This window comes from Pelobates fuscus, chromosome 1 (assembly GCF_036172605.1).
Source record: "Pelobates fuscus isolate aPelFus1 chromosome 1, aPelFus1.pri, whole genome shotgun sequence".
NCBI lineage: Eukaryota > Metazoa > Chordata > Amphibia > Anura > Pelobatidae > Pelobates > Pelobates fuscus.
This window is the reverse complement of record NC_086317.1, coordinates 182,822,692-182,839,212: the sequence shown is the minus strand read 5'-3', so window position 1 is coordinate 182,839,212 and position 16,521 is coordinate 182,822,692. Positions and strand designations below refer to the sequence as shown.

The following is a 16,521-nucleotide window of genomic DNA, read 5'->3' as shown; positions in this document are numbered from 1 at the left end:
ACAGGATAAAACTTACAAGGAAAGGCTAAAGGAACTTAACATGTATAGCTTGGAGAAAAGATGAGACAGGGGGATATGATAGAAACATTTCAATACATAAAGGGAATCAACACAGTAAAGGAGGAGACTATATTTATAATAAAAAATACCGCAATAAAGGATATAGAGGGGCAAAGGTTTAAAAATAATATCAGGAAGTATTACTTTACTGAGAGGGTAGTGGATGCATGGAATAGCCTTCCAGCTGAAGTGGAAGAGGTTAACACAGTAAAGGTGTTTAAGCATGCATGGCATAGACATAAGGCTATCCTAGCTATAAGATAAGGCCAGGGACTAATGAACGTATTTAGAAAATTGGGCAGACTTATACACCTAAAACACTGAATGGTTCTTATCTGAGTAACATTCTATGTTTCTAAAAATAATGTACAGTGTTCTGGGTTGTTTTTTCCTTTTTTTACAAAAACTAAACTAAATTGTGGGAGCCTCTTTATAAGCAGGAGTGTACCAGAACAAACAGTTTGCGTTTATTGTTTATTCATTTAGCAGTCATTTAGTTTATTTTATCATCTTCACCCTAAAGTAGTCAGCTTGTCAATTAAATCATCTATAGTATACACAAGGAGTTTAATGTCATCTTTTTCACTCATTCGATGCAAACCATGCTTGCGGAGAATAATGTCTACATCTGTACTAAGTACAGAGTCAGCAATCTGCATCGAAACATGCCATGGGACATCTTCATCTTTCATACCGTGGATAAGTCTAACAGGAGAAGTTATGGGAATAGGACTGTTTAGTAAACAGTGATTTCCTGCTTCTTTGATAAGTGAATATGGTATGCTATAAAAACCTTCTTCATTATATCTTGAAGGCATTTTCCATTCACCCTTTTCTTCAACTGCCCTTTTCTCCTGTAAAAAGAATGAAATAAAAAAAATAAAATGATGTATTATTTTAATGGATAACCATGGCTAATAACAAAGTAAACCATTCTCTTTAATAAAATACCAACAGGTTTTTGGTGTACAAATATCAGGTACGCTGTGCCTAAGAAATGTTTTCACACATGTAATTGTGATCACACCAAAATTAAAAAACATGTTAAAAAAGGAAAAGCGCATCTATTGTAAATCCATAACTAAATATAAAAACAGAGGGAAGGGGGAACATCCTCAATAGGCAGTAAGCCAGACTAACAGAGCTGTGTGAAGATGGCACCCCTGCTTTATATTGTGAAAACAAATGTACCATTCATTTGTGCAAAAAAAACAAATGTTTGTGTTGGTTTGGTTTTTGAAATATTGTACATTATATTTTAGATTATGTAATATCAAGCAACTCCTACGTTGCACTCCATATTACTAAATTTTAAAAACAAACATACCACTAGTTTTCACTCGTATATCTCTCTCATTATTTTGTTTTATTAATACAGAGAAATACTATTCCTGTTCTTTTATATCCCATATACACCACTGGAGCATCATCTGGAATACACCACGTGGATTATTGGCACAGGGATACGATACCAGAGGTAATCAGGACCATCCTAACATCCACAGACGGGGATTGTACCGTCCATACGCTGTGATCTGGAGCTGATCTTGAGCTCCAGAAAAGTGTGAGTGCAATATATTTATTCCTTATATTCTGCCTCTGCTATTATAGACATACTACACTATATTAGTATTCCTGCCCCATTTTGTTATCTCCCTTATATTGGCTCCATTGGTCTCCACACAAGGATTTTAATTGTTAAGCACTGCTTCCCTACATACCCCGATGTACTGATTAGTGTCACAATAATTTATTTTTTTTCTAATAACAGAAAATAAGGATTTTGGTAAAAACACAGCTATAAAAATGTGCTACTATCACCTATGTGGGTCACTCCACCACACATATAAAGGTGCAATACAAACAAAAATAAAATAAACATATTACCACATACAAAGCGAATGATATTCCTGTAATATGAAGAAAAGCAGGAAAAACATAGGGTAATAAAGTAAAAACAAAGTGACACACAGTGGATGATTGGCCTCACTCATGTTTCTGAGTCACTTAAATAAGATGGCTCAGACTAAGAACCTTGAATGGACTGGTAAAAGTGATCTCTGAATCAGTAATTGCAGCTCTCTTGTCCTTTTTCTTTTAAATAGAACCCACGATACAGGATGCAGATAAAATATTTATTGGAACAAATTGATAGTGCATGACAAATAAAATCTCCCCCAAAAGTTAATCAAATACCAAACAATACACTTGACGTGTTTAGGCTGTTCCCTTTTTCAAAAGTGTTGGTCCATTCCAGGCGTCTCTATCTTTAAATACCTCAGATATTGGCGTGCTTCTTCTGACGGTATTAGGCTCTTCCTCCTTCCGCTTCCGACGTCAGGACGTATTTCGGAATTGCATCCTTATGTCCTGACGCCCTATTCCTTCATTCCTCTTCTGCATTCGTCATCTATGACGTCAGGACGCTATTCGTGTACTTGCGCCCTGACTAAACAGATCCAGAAATATTCTATATATCTATTTAGCACTTGTGCCCAAATGTAAAATGGAGCCATAAAGTACATGTAGGGCATTTGCTGGATGTGCAGGAGTGTGATCCTTTAATTCTGTAGGTTTTATTGTTGTGTGTGGTTGTGTTGTCTGTGAATATGTGCTGGTGACACAGTTTGCATTGAGTTTTTTTGCATTGACTGGAACTGTTTTCTTTATTCTTCCCATCAGTGGGCAGCTTCCTGTTGATTAATTTTTGTTGGAGGTTTGGTAGTTGTCTGAAGGCCAAAATGGGTGTTTTTTAGAGAAAATGTTTTTCATCTCATCGTCTCATCTTCTGTTAACATTGGTTGTAGGTCTTTAATGATTTTCCGTATTTCCTCAAGAGCTGGGTTGTAAGTGACCACAAGTGGTACTTGTGTAGATATTTTTTCTCTCTGTACTGAAGCAGGCACGTGCGTGGAGTTTTTACTGCAGAGTTGATTTGTTTGGTAATAGTCTTTGGTTAGCCTTTCTGTATCATAGATTGGGAGAGTACATTTAGATGGGAATTACGGCCATTAGGGTCAGAGCATATGCAATGGTACCAAGTTGCTTGGCTGTAGATGATGCCCTGTTTAGTATGGGAGGGGTGAAAGCTGGAGCTGTGAAGGTAACTGCATCTGTCTGTGGGTTTTCTGTAAACCGAGGTGTGGATTGTGCCATTGTTACATGTCACAGTGGTGTCCAGAAAATTCACAGATCTTGTAGAATATAAACATTTTAGTTTGATTGATGGATGCAAAGAGTTAAGAGAGTCATGGAACTGTATAATTTTTTCTTCTCTTTCAGTCCAAATTATTAAGATATCATCAATATAGCGATAATATTTGTATGGTTTGGTGTGCTGTATTTCTAGGAATCTCTGTTCCAGATCTGCCATAAACAGATTAGCATCTTAGTACCCAGAGCTGTGCAGTTACCTTCACAGGTAAAGATTAAAAGGATAAAAAGTAGATTTTTTTCTTAAAAGAGGTATGCTTAAAAACATAATTAGGCAGAATTTTTCTTTTGATGGAAAATTGTTAAAAAACTGTTTTTGGCATAATTTCCTTAAACTATTAATATCTAAAAATGATTCAAACTTGTTAATATCACATCAAGGAGAATACTTAAAATCTTTATTTAAAACGTGTTTATGTGCATCTGTCAAGATCTTATTAGGTAAATTAAAAATCCTAATGTTTTGTTCCTTATCTTTCAAATTTATTTCCTCCATATTTTCTCCTCCTTTTCTCATCTTTTTTGCTTTCTATTTCCTCCTCTTCTACTTCACTGAATCTTTTTATTGGAGTATATGTTTTTCTTTTTTTTCTCTACCAAACTGGACACACTTTTTTCCTAAAAAAAGTTCCTCCTCCTTCAAAACGATCAGAGAGGGGGATTTTTGGAGTCTGTTGTTTCCACCTCTTATCATTGTCTCTTCTTTTTTCAAAATATCCTCGCTTTTTTGCCCTAACCTCCATTCATTTTTTTTTCTATTGGTTTTTAAAAAAAGCTGGACTGTTTTTGATAGGGGAGAAACCTTCTTTTTTAATATTTTGTTTTGTTCTCTATAGGTTAGAGCAGGGCTTGACAAATTTGTTTGGCATCTAGGAGCCAGCTAAAAAAGTAAGGAGCCAGGTTTTTTAAGGGACACTATGGTCACCAGAACCACTACAGATTAATGTAGTTGTTCTGGTGCCTATAGCCTGTCCCTGTAGCCTTTTCAATGTAAACGCTGCCTTTTCATAGAAAAGGCAGCGTTTACATTGCTGCCTACTAAGACCTCTAGTGACAATCACTCAAACGGCCACTAGAGAGTCCAGTGCTCTGCATGGAGGCGTTGAAAGTTACCCATAGAGAACATGCGTTTGAAATTTGAAATTTCAGTTAAAAATACGAATGAGAACATATTTTTAAGTAATGATTTGGATACCATTTGCCAACAACTTAAAAAAAGGCTTTTATTAAAGAGATGAAAATAAAGTGCTCCACCCCCTTTGTTTTGAGCTAAAGCCCACCTCCTTTCCATCCTATCTCCATTTTCTAGAGGGACAAAGCAATCTAGAAAATGGAGATAGGATGGAAAGGAGATGGGCTTTAGCTCAGAATAAAGGGGGTGGAAATGGGGGGAGAGGAAAGCTCAGAACAGAGGAGGTATGTAATATTGATAATTCACAAAAAGTAAAAAAGACTCATCATAATATAAAATGTATGCTTACTAATGCAAGGAGCCTATATAACAAAATGGGGGAACTAGAGGCAAAAGCATACACTAAACAATATGATATAATAGGCATAACAGAAACATGGTGGGATGAGACACATGACTGGGCAGTTAATTTAAATGGGTACACGTTATTTAGGAAGGATAGGAAAAACAAGAAGGGTGGTGGGGTATGTTTATATGTCAACCATGAGTTAAAGTCAAATCTTAGGCATGTGGAGTGTGACGTGGAAAATGTGGAGGCTTTATGGGTAGATATCTGCCTGGGGCAAACAAAGGGAAATCAATTATTGGTTGGGATATGTTATAAACCACCTAACGTAAATATTATTGAGGAAGAACAGCTGTTAGAGCAAATTGAGAAAGCTGCAAATCGAGGTAACACGTTAATTATTGGAGATTGTAATTACCCAAATATAAATTGGGATAGAGGGACTAGTACTTCAGCAAGGGGAATCAGGTTTTTGAATGTGTTAAATGACACCTTTATGTCACAACTGGTACAAGCACCAAGTAGAAAGGATGCTTGTCTGGATCTCGTCATAACAAACAATGTTGATCTTTTAATCAACATTCAAGTAGGGGAGCATTTGGGAAATAGTGATCACAATATGGTAAATTTTGAAATAAACTCAAAAAAGCAAAAGCAAGTGGGGTAAACTAAAACATATAATTTTAAAAAGCCAATTTCAATAAGATTAGGGCAGCTCTACAACATATCGACTGGCATAAACTCCTTAGTGATAAAATCACTGAGGATAAATGGAAACTATTCAAACAAATATTAGAAAGGTACATTTCTCAGTATGTACCATTGGGTAATAAATATAAAAAAAACTAATTAAAACCAATGTGGCTTAGTAGAGAAGTAAAACAAGAGATTAAAAATAAGAAAAGGGCATTTAAAGCATTTAAATCAGAGGCATCCTATTTAAGATATAAGGAAGCCAATAATGCTGGCAAAAAGGCAATTACAGTGGCTAAACTAGAAAATTAGAAATTGATAGCTAAAGAATGCAAAACCAACCCCAAATTTTTGTTCAAGTACATCAATTCTAAAAAAAAATACAAATTAAAGTGTAGGTACACTGGAAACAGAGTTGGGGTTATTAGCTAATGAAGACCATGAAAAAGCAGAAATTTTAAATAACTATTTTTCTTCAGTATATATTAATGAGGATCCTATGGCAAGAGATATGCAAATGATTGCTGCAAAAAACTTGCAAATAACTTGTGATTGAATAACTCGAGACAAGGTGCTACAGCTATTAAAGAAAATTAATGTAAATAAAGCTCCGGGGCCTGACGGTATTCACCCATGAGTACTTAAGGAGCTAAGTGGGGAAATAAGTGAACCTCTGTATTTAATTTTTCAAGATTATTTTGTTTCAGGTGTTGTACTGGAGGATTGGAGGAAGGCAGATGTTGTTCCTATATTTAAAAATGGGTTCAAAATCCTTGCCTGGAAATTATAGACCTGTGAGCTTAACTTCTGTAACTGGGAAAATATTTTAGCTATTAAAGGATAATATTCAGGAATTCATTGGGAAGAACTTTGTTATTAGCAATAATCAGCATGGTTTTATTAAACATAGTGTAGCAGAACCCCTTTTTGGCTGTCGAATCTGTAACAGATGCCCCTGTTTGGCATTTGATCTGCATCAGCCACTTACCATGTTACCTGAGAACCTCTACCCTTTGTTTTAGTGCCATCATCCACCGTGCCTTGCACTTAAAGACAGAAACTGTTTCTGGCCCTTTAATTGTGTAGTGCAAAGAATGGGTACGTTTGATATGGCACTTCAGATACAGTCGACGTAGTCGAAGTGGCCGCCATTAGACAATCGAACACGTGGTAGCGGCCATTTTAATGCAGTCGAACGCGGTCGACCTGTACCTTCCCCTACCCTTCGACACCGCGGTTGGAGACTAAGTCTTGTTCGAAGATTCGAACACCCGTTCGAATGGGACTTTGTCATCTTTTTCATGGGAAATAGATTACCACTCGACTAACGAACACCGCAGCAGTTTAACCCCGTTCTACCTCGACACTTAGACAGAAGTCGAAGTGCGTTCGACTATTCGAATGCCGCCTTCGGATGGGACTTTGTCAATTTTCAAGGCAGAAATAGACCGACCACACAGCCTGAATCTGTGGAACTGTTTTGGGCATGAAAACAGGCGTGCGGTCGGTCCAAAGAGACTTTTTCAATATCTCGGGAACCACTGAACCGATTTGTACACATTTTTAATATGTTTTTCCCCAAGTTGTGTGGTTCATAAAAACATAAGTTGTATTCCTGTGTGATACAAAATCATAAAGTTATAAAATTGTATAAAAATATATAAGTTTCAGCTTGGAGATAATTGAGGAGATACAGTAAGAAACTCAATTATCTCCCAAGCAAAGGGGAGGGAATATGTGGGATGTAACCGTTATATGATTGGCTAAGGCCTAATTGCCTGTGGGCGTCTCCCTTGCAGGGGAGCAATGCATAAAAGCAGAGTCCCTGTCATTAAACATCAGTTCTGCTCCTGATGCTGTGTGTCGTCCAGTCATTGGGATCTGTATGGGGATATTCGTGGATTCCTTTATTTGCTGGAATTACTGCTTCATGGTGTTTTTACTGCTTGTTCCTGAGCCTCACTTGGATCTATAGTGGAGTTAACCTGTGGAATATCAGGCCTCCGCTACACATAGGTCATGTCAAACTAACCTAATTGCATTCTACGAAGAATTAAGTAAAAGTATAGATCAGGGTGTTGCAGTGGATGTTATCTACTTGGATTTTGCCAAGGCATTTGATACGGTTCCTCACAATAGGTTAGTCTTCAAACTAAAAGAAATTGGTCTAGATGAATATTCTTGTGTAGAACATTGGCTTAAGGATAGAGTACAACGAGTTGTAATTAATGGTAAATTTTCAGGCTGGACAAAAGTGGTAAGTGGTGTCCCTCAGGGTTCTGTTTTGGGACCACTTCTATATAAACATACATATAAATGATCTTGAAATAGGCATTGAAAGCCATGTATCAGTGTTTGCAGATGACACAAAACTTTGTAAAGTAATACAATGTGAGCAGGAAATTGCTTTGCTGCAGAGGGATTTGGATAGATTGGGGGACTGGGCACTAAAATGGCAGATGAAATTTAACGTAGAGAAATGCAAAGTTATGCACTTTGGGGTTAAGAATGCACAAGCAACTTACACACTAAATGGTAGTAAATTAGGGATAACCACACACGAGAAGGATTTGGGAATTGTTATAGATATCAAATTAGGCAGCAATATGCAATGTCAATCTGCAGTTGCTAAAGTCAGTAAGATTTTATCATGTATAAATAGGGGCATAAATTCTTGGGATGAAAATATAATTTTGCCTCTTTATAAATCGCTGGTAAGACCACACCTTGAATATGCTGTGCAATTTTGGGCGCCTGTTCTAAAGAAAGATATGGCACTAGAAAAAGTCCAGAGACGAGCTACAAAATTGATAAAAGGAAAGGAGCATTTTAGTTATGAAGAAAGGTTAAAAAAATGTAATCTGTTTAGTTTGGAAAAACGGCGCCTGAGAGGGGATATGATAACTTTATACAAATATATTCGGGGCCAGTACAAACCTTTATCTGGAAATCTATTCATAAACAGGGCTATATGTAGGACACGAGGTCACACATTTAGGCTGGAAGATTTCATCTAAGGCAAAGAAAAGGTTTTTATACAGTAAGAGCAATAAGGATATGGAATTCTCTGCCTGAAGAGGTAGTTTTGTCAGAGTCACTACAGATGTTTAAACTGCAATTGGATAAATACTTACAAAAACATAACACACAGGGATATCATTTCTAATTAGTGGGGTAATAGCTGTTTGATCCAAGGAGACATGTGACTGCTATTTTGAGGTCAAGAAGGATATTTTTCCTAGTTTGTGGCAAAATTGGAAGCGCTTCAGACTAGTTTTTTTGTCTTCTTTTGGATCAACAGCAACAACATATGTGAGGAAGGCTGAACTTGATGGACGCAAGTCTCTTTTCAGCTATGTAACTATGTAAAGTGGGAAGTTTTTACATTGGAAAAATATTTAAGCCTTCAAATTACATCTAGAGGCCTAAGATTGTATAAGCTTCCCACTTTTGACCAAGAAAATAAAGATTAATCCTTCTAATTACCTCTATTGCTTTCGCTAAGACCTTAGGAACTATCTCATTTGAAAATATATATTTTAGTGTCTTAGGGGCATTTTTTAGTAACTACACCCTGTTCCAAATTATTATACAAATTATATTTTTCTCATTTACCTAAATAATTGATGTAAATAACAGTCAGCATAATTCTCATGTTATCAACTATTAAGAGTACAATTCAAATTTTATTGAACAAACCTCCTAATGATAACAGTATTTTTTTAAACATAAACTTACAATGCACTGTTCCAAATTATTACGCACAGTACGTTTCAAAACACTTTATAGGTTGTAAAGAACTGAAAATTGTAATTTGTTGTGTTTGCAGCATATTTACTGAAATCAAAAGCTATTTCAATCAAACTTATAACAACATTTTAACTTTTTAAACATTTTAACAGGTCACGTCACAATTTAACATAGAACCCCTTATTTGAAAGCAGCTTCACAAGTCTTGCATCCATTGAACTTGTGAATTTTTGGACAGTTTCTGCTTGAATTTGTTTGCAAGATGTCAGAATAGCCTCCCAGAGCTGCTGTTTGGATGTTAACTGCCTCCCACCCTCATAGATCTTTTGCTTGAGGATGCTGCAAAGGTTCTCAATAGGATTGAGGTCGGGGGAGGATGGAGGCCACACCATGACTATCTCCTTTTATCCCCATAGCAGCCATTGATGCAGAGATATTCTTTGCAGCATGAGATGGTGCATTGTCATGCATGAAGATGATTTTATTACGGAAAGCATAGTTCTTCCTTCTGTACCAGGGAAGAAAGTAGTTTAAAAAAAAATAATAATAATGTTATCATTATTTGAATTGTACTCTTAATAGTTGGTAACATGAGAATTATGCTGACTGTTATTTACATCAATTATTTAGGTAAATGAGAAAAATATAATTTGCATAATAATTTGGAACAGAGTGTAATTCCTCTTTTTCTTTGAATCTCTTCCCAGACAGGGAGCACTTGATCCAGAATTTTTTTTTATTTTTTTTTATATCGACCATTGTTTTGATTTTTTAGTGTTCCAGATAAGACTGGTGGAGTTCTTCAAACCTATGGCCTCCATTTCAAATTTGTACCAGCCCTCATCTAAGGCAATTTGTAGCTGGGTTCTATAAATATTAGTTATTATATTCACCCAGTAAATAAATCTTATGTTTGGAAAGTTTAGGCCCCCATCTGTTGGTTTAAGAGATAAAACTGTTCTTTTTATTCAAATTGTTTTCCCTTTGCTAATAAAGGATTCAATATTATTTTGAAGTATCGTTAACCAACTATCTGGGATTTTGAGGGGGATCATTTGGAAAAGTAGTTCCATTTGGGCATAATATATGAATTGATAACGTTAATCCGTCCCCGCCATGTAATCTCTTTATGCCTCCAATTCTTAAGTAACTGATTTGTTATTTTCAAGAGAGTTAAAAAATTGTCTTCCATCAGTCTATCCATATTTTTGGTGATCCAGATTCCCAAATAGTTGAACCTTCTTCCGGCCCATGAAAGAAAAACCATATTTTCTAGTAATCTCCTCTCGTGTCATTATCAGTGCTTATCAAGATTGTTTTATCATTATTTATCTTATAATTTGCTACCTGCCTATAGTCCTTAAATTCTCCCATCAAATAATCTAAATCATTTTTTGGGTCAGTTATTGTAAGCAGAATATCATCTGCGTAAATGCAGATTTTTAGTTCGCTATCTCTCGTCATGAAACCTTTTATTCTCAAGTTATTTCTAATATTTTCCGCTAATGGTTCAATAGATAATACATATAACAATGGCGACAGCGGACATCCTTGTCTAACGCCATTTTTTATTGTAACCCAATCTGAGCAAACATTTGGCCAAACCACTCTAGCTCAGGGACCTTTACATAATGCCATAATTGCATCTAACATCCAACCTCTGATATTATAAAATTCTAAAGCTTGTTCAAGGAATTTCCAGCTTACCCTGTCAAACGCTTTTTCAGCATCGACAGCTATAGACAAGAGCGATAGGTTTTTCTTTTTAGAGCCATCAAGAATATTAATAATTCTTTTCGTATTGGAACCCGACCATCTACCTGATATAAAACCAATTTGGTCACTATGGATTCATTTCCTAATTACTTCCTTAAGGCATGATGCTAAAATGGATGAGAATATTTTAACATCCGTGTTTATTAAAGAAATGGAACGATAGCTAGAGACTTCCGTGGGATTTTTTTTCCTTGTTTCAAAATAGGGAGTACATTAGCTCTAGTCATTTCCTCAGGGAAGTTTCCCGTCTGGACAGCGTTATTAAAAGTTAGGGCCAAATGCTTGCTCAGCTGTGATTTGTAGGTATGAAAGAACAAATTAGTAAATCCGTCTGGTCCAGGTGTCAGATTTTTCAAGTTTAGAAATAGCAATTGCTACTTCTTCTGCATTGATTGATTTATTAAGACTAATTGAATGCATTTGATTTTGTTTTGGTCAGATAATGATTTATGTTGTTAAGTGGGATCTCTCCAGGGAGATTGTATAATTTCCAATATCCTTAGGATTTATAAATGTTTTATTAATATAGACGATTTTTGTTATTCGCGAAATGGCTTGTTTTTTTAAGCTTGTTAGTTGCATTCTATCGGTTTTGTTGCCTCTACAGTAGAATTTGAGTTTTAATTTATTAAAGGACCAGCTCAATTAAGTGGTCTGGGTGCCAGGTCCATCTAGGGTTAACCCTGCCTGCTGTTAACATAGCAGTTTCAGAGAAACTGCTATGTTTACATATGGGTTACTCAGGCCTCTAGTGGCTGTCTCATTGACAGCCGCTAGAGGCGCTTCCGCGCTTCTCCCTGTAATTTTCACAGTGAGAAGACGCCAGCGTCCATAGGAAAGCATTGAGAATGCATTCATATGGACTGACTGAATGCGCGCGCGGCTCTTGCCGCGCATGCGCATTCAGCCGATGACGTCCAAAGGAGGAGGAGAGTCCCCAGAGAAAGGTAAGTGTTTAACCCCTTCCTCCAACTTCAGCTCTGTGGGAGGGGGGCCATGAGGGTGGGGGCACCCTCGGGCACTATAGTGCCAGGAAAACGAGTTTGTTTTCCTGGCACTATAGTGGTCCTTTAATGCTTTTTACAATTTTATTATTTAGACATAGGGAGATTTTATCCTGTGTATCTATAATTTTCCTAGCTTTTTCAGGCGTAGGGTCCTGATTACCTGCTGACACTTTAGAAATGTGTATATAATGAATGCAGAGTGGGTTTGTGTAGTGTGTATAGTGAATGCAGAGTGTGTGTTTGTGTAGTGTGTGTTTGTGTAGTGTGTATAGTGAATGCAAAGTGTGTAGTGTATGTAAAGTGAATGCATTGTGTGTGTATATAATGCAGTGTGTGTGTTTGTGTAGTGTGTGTGTGTGTATATAATGTAGTGTGTGTGTGTGTATATAATGTAGTTTGTGTGTGTGTTTGTTATGTGTATATAACGCAGTGTTTGTGTGTTGTGTGTATATAATGCAGTGTCTGTGTGTGTAGTGTGTGTGTATATAAAATGCAGTGTGTGTTTGTGTAGTGTCCGTGTATATAATGCAGTGTGTGTGTGTATGTGTAGTGTGTGTGTGCATATAATGCAGTGTGTGTGTGTTTGTGTTGTGTGTGTGTATAATGCAGTGTGTGTAGTGTGTGTGTGTATATAATGCAGTGTGTGTAGTGTGTGTGTGTATAATGCAGTGTGTGTAGTGTGTGTGTATAATGCAGTGTGTGTAGTGTGTGTGTGTGTATAATGCAGTGTGTGGGTTTGTGTAGTGTGTGTGTACATAATGCAGTGTGTGTAGTGTGTGTGTGTATAATGCAGTGTGTGTAGTGTGTGTGTATATAATGCAGTGTGTGTAGTGTGTGTGTATATAATGCAGTGTGTGTAGTGTGTGTGTGTATATAATGCAGTGTGTGTGTTTGTGTAGAGTGTGTATATAATTCAGTGTGTGTGTATATAATGCAGTGTATGTAGCGTGTGTATATAATGCAGTGTGTGTATATAATGCAGTGTGTGTGTATAATGCAGTGTGGGTTTGTGTAGTGTGTGTGTATATAATGCAGTGTGTGTATTTAATGCAGTGTGTGTGTGTATATAATGCAGTGTGTGTATTTAATGCAGTGTGTGTTTGTGCAGTGTGTGTGTGTATATAATGCAGTGTGTGTAGTGTGTGTATGTATGTATATAATGCAGTGTGTGTAGTGTGTGTGTGTGTGTATATAATGCAGTGTGTGTAGTGTGTGTGTATGTATATAATGCAGTGTGTGTGTTTGTGTATTGTGTGTATATAATGCAGTGTGTATATAATGCAGTGTATGTATATAATGCAGTGTGTGTGTATGTATAGTGTGTATATAATGCAGTGTGTGTGTGTTTGTTTGTTGTGTGTATATAATGCAGTGTGCGTGTGTTTGTGTTGTGTGTGTGTATATAATGCAGTGTGTGTCTGTGTGTTGTGTGTGTGTATAATGTGTTTATATAATGCAGTGTGTGTTTGTGTAGTGTGTGTATATAATGCAGTGTGTGTGTGTGTGTGTGTGTATAATGCAGTGTGTGTGTATATAATGCAGTGTGTGTGTTTGTGTAGTGTGTGTGCTTGTGTAGTGTGCGTATATAATGCAGTGTGTGTAGTGTGTGTGCGTATATATAATGCAGTGTGTGTGTAGTGTGTGCGTATATAATGCAGTGTGTGTATATAATGCAGTGTGTGTCTTTGTGTGTTGTGTGTGTGTGTATATAATGCAGTGTGTGTGTTTGTGTAGTGTGTGTGTAGTGTGTGTGTGTGTGTATAATGCAGTGTGTGTAGTGTTTGTGTATATAATGCAGTGTGTGTGTTTGTGTAGTGTGTGTGTATATAATGCATAGAGTGTGCAGTGTGTGTATATAATGCAGTGTGTGTAGTGTGTGTATAATGCAGTGTGTGTTTGTGTAGTGTGTATATAATGCAGTGTGTGTGTATATAATGCAGTGTGTGTTTGTGTAGTGTGTGTTTATATAATGCAGTGTGTGTAGAGTGTGTGTATATGATGCAGTGTGTGTTTGTGTAGTGTGTGTATATGATGCAGTGTGTGTTTGTGTAGTGTGTGTATATAATGCAGTGTGTGTAGTGTGTGTATATAATGCAGTGTGTGTGTATATAATGCAGTGTGTGTGTATATAATGCAGTGTGTGTTTATGTAGTGTGTGTTTATATAATGCAGTCTGTGTAGTGTGTGTGTATATAATGCAGTGTGTGTCTTTGTGTAGTGTGTGTTTATATAATGCAGTGCGTGTAGAATGTGTATTTAATGCAGTGTGTGTGTGTTTGTGTAGTGGTGTAATTTGTGTAAAATGGGGGGGGCATTTTTTTATTTGAATTATTATTATTATTATTTTTTATATTTAAATGTTTTTTTTTGTTTTGTTTGTTTAGTTCCCCCCTCACTGCTTCTTACCAGGGAGGGGGGATATAGTATTCCCTGGTGGTCCGGTGTCTTGTTAAGTACTGGGGGGGGGGGCGCACAAAACTGTTTCTTACCTTTCTTGCAGCTCCTCCAGCTCCCCAGTGTAAATCTTGTGGCCCTTAGTGCCGCGCGTAGCGATGCCATGGTAACCCATGGCAACGCTCTGCGGCCGCGGGTCTCGTGAGATTTGCACTGGGTAGCTGTAGGAGCTGCAAGAAAGGTAAGAAACAGCTTCCTGCTGGCCCCTCCATTGCAGATTACATAGAACATAAACACCAGACATTTTAAGCCTCAGGGAATACCTGAGTACTTTAATAAAAAACCTACCCTGCCAAGGGCACCGAGCACCCTTATTAGAGCCCCCCCCCCCACTCATTGGCACCCTACCTTTACGAGTCATATGTCTTATGCAGACATCAAGTAAAGCCATAGGGGTCAGAGATGGGCGGAGACCAAAAAACAAACAAAAAAAAACTTTTATTGGTATATGTGTCCGTATACAATCCATACGTATGAATGAATACTTATATAAAGATCCCGCAATATCTACATCATCTACAGTTATTCAATGATCACATACCATCTGTTATAAATCATATATATATAATATATAAGGTGTCCTGATGAAAGTCCACAACGGTTACTTTTTAGAACTGAAAAGTCCTTGAGTGCTGGCTTTTTTTCTAAACGCTATATATATATATATATATATATATATATATATATATTTATTTTTTTTTAATTTTTTTTAATTTTTTTTATATATATTGTGACAGAGCGCAAGACATTGTTATGGATGGAGGGTATATTTCTCCAAAAGTATTGGAATATGTAAATTAATAGCCCAAGGAAGAAGGTCTGTCTGTTTTAGTCAGAGCAATTTATTATGGGATATATTATTTATTTGTATGTATTTTGATATACAGTGTATCAACAGATTACTACTATTGAGTCTTTTAGTGATTAGTGATTCTCTGAAACAGCTATGTTTATAAAAAAACGGGTTAATCCTAGAGGGACCTGGCACCCAGACCACTTCAATAAGCTGAAGTGGTCTGGGTGCCTAGAGTGGTCCTTTAAACAGCAGGAGAGACTGCAAGCAATCCACTTTTCTTATGTTTAATCTTTCCCACTGGTGCAACTATAGATCTGAGGTGGCTTCTTCCTTAAATGTAATCAAAACAAGAAAAAGGAACTGAGCATTTCAAGGGTGATGCTAATTTTAACTGGACTTAACACATGACATCATGTTTAAGCCATGCTATGTGATTTTGGCCACGCTATGCGATTTGACAAAGGCCAAATACACTGGCTGAAATGTTATCTCATGTGTGAAGTGCAATTAAAGTCTGAATCACCCTATTTCTGCTTGGATCCTTTGGATTTCATTTGTTGTTAAAGTACCCTAATAATATAAAAGCACTACGGAATATATTGGCGCTGCATATATGTCAATAATGATAATAATAATAATAATAATAATGTTTCTTCCTTCAGGAGACAACCATCCCAAAAAATAAATAGAAAATTAAAGAACCCCCAGAGATAATATTAAATCTATCACTTGGTGTCTTCTCTGAAAGGCAAGTATCTTTCCAAGCCAGTTTTATGATTTAGGAGTTGCATATTGGCTAAGAGCGCCAGTTGACTGCTCTGAGCCAATCAGTGGCACTCCGCAAAACTCAGAAGCCAGATGTCGCCAGTGGACATCGCCGCTGAAGGAAACTCTGGAGATAAGCCCTTGTTTTAAGAGTGCCTCCTGGCACCATAACAACTTAATTTTGATTAGGTTTTTTTGGTGCCTTGAGTTTCCCTTTACCTATAATAGACTGACACATTATGCAGATCAGATTAAGCATTTAACAACATTTACCTCCAGGGGCAGTTGATTAAACAGTGTGACAAAATGGTCTGCTGCTGGGGCTACTCCAACTAAAGCAGCAATCTTTTCTGGTCGTGCAATAGCAGCAAGCAGCATTAACCACCCCCCCATGCTTGATCCAACCAATATCTAGAAAGAAAAAATATAAAACAGAATGATTATGAAAAATTTACATTTCTAACATTTTTACATAATTCTAAGGTTACAACACCCAAGCAAGGGACATACGAAAATGAGAAGATGAAAC

General features: G+C 36.8%; 1 protein-coding gene across 1 annotated transcript in view; it reads right to left on the bottom strand.

Moving 5' to 3' along the window:
- Positions 1-505: 505 nt before the first annotated feature.
- Positions 506-16,521, bottom strand: part of ABHD10 (abhydrolase domain containing 10, depalmitoylase) — a 171,525-nt gene continuing 155,509 nt past the window's right edge. Inside the window, exons 4-5 of the mRNA XM_063453169.1 lie at positions 16,266-16,403; positions 506-914 (exon numbers count right to left, since the gene is read on the bottom strand). Of these exons, the coding sequence (XP_063309239.1) occupies positions 573-914; positions 16,266-16,403 (480 nt within the window). The 3' untranslated portion in view covers positions 506-572. The remainder of the gene's footprint in view (positions 915-16,265; positions 16,404-16,521) is intronic.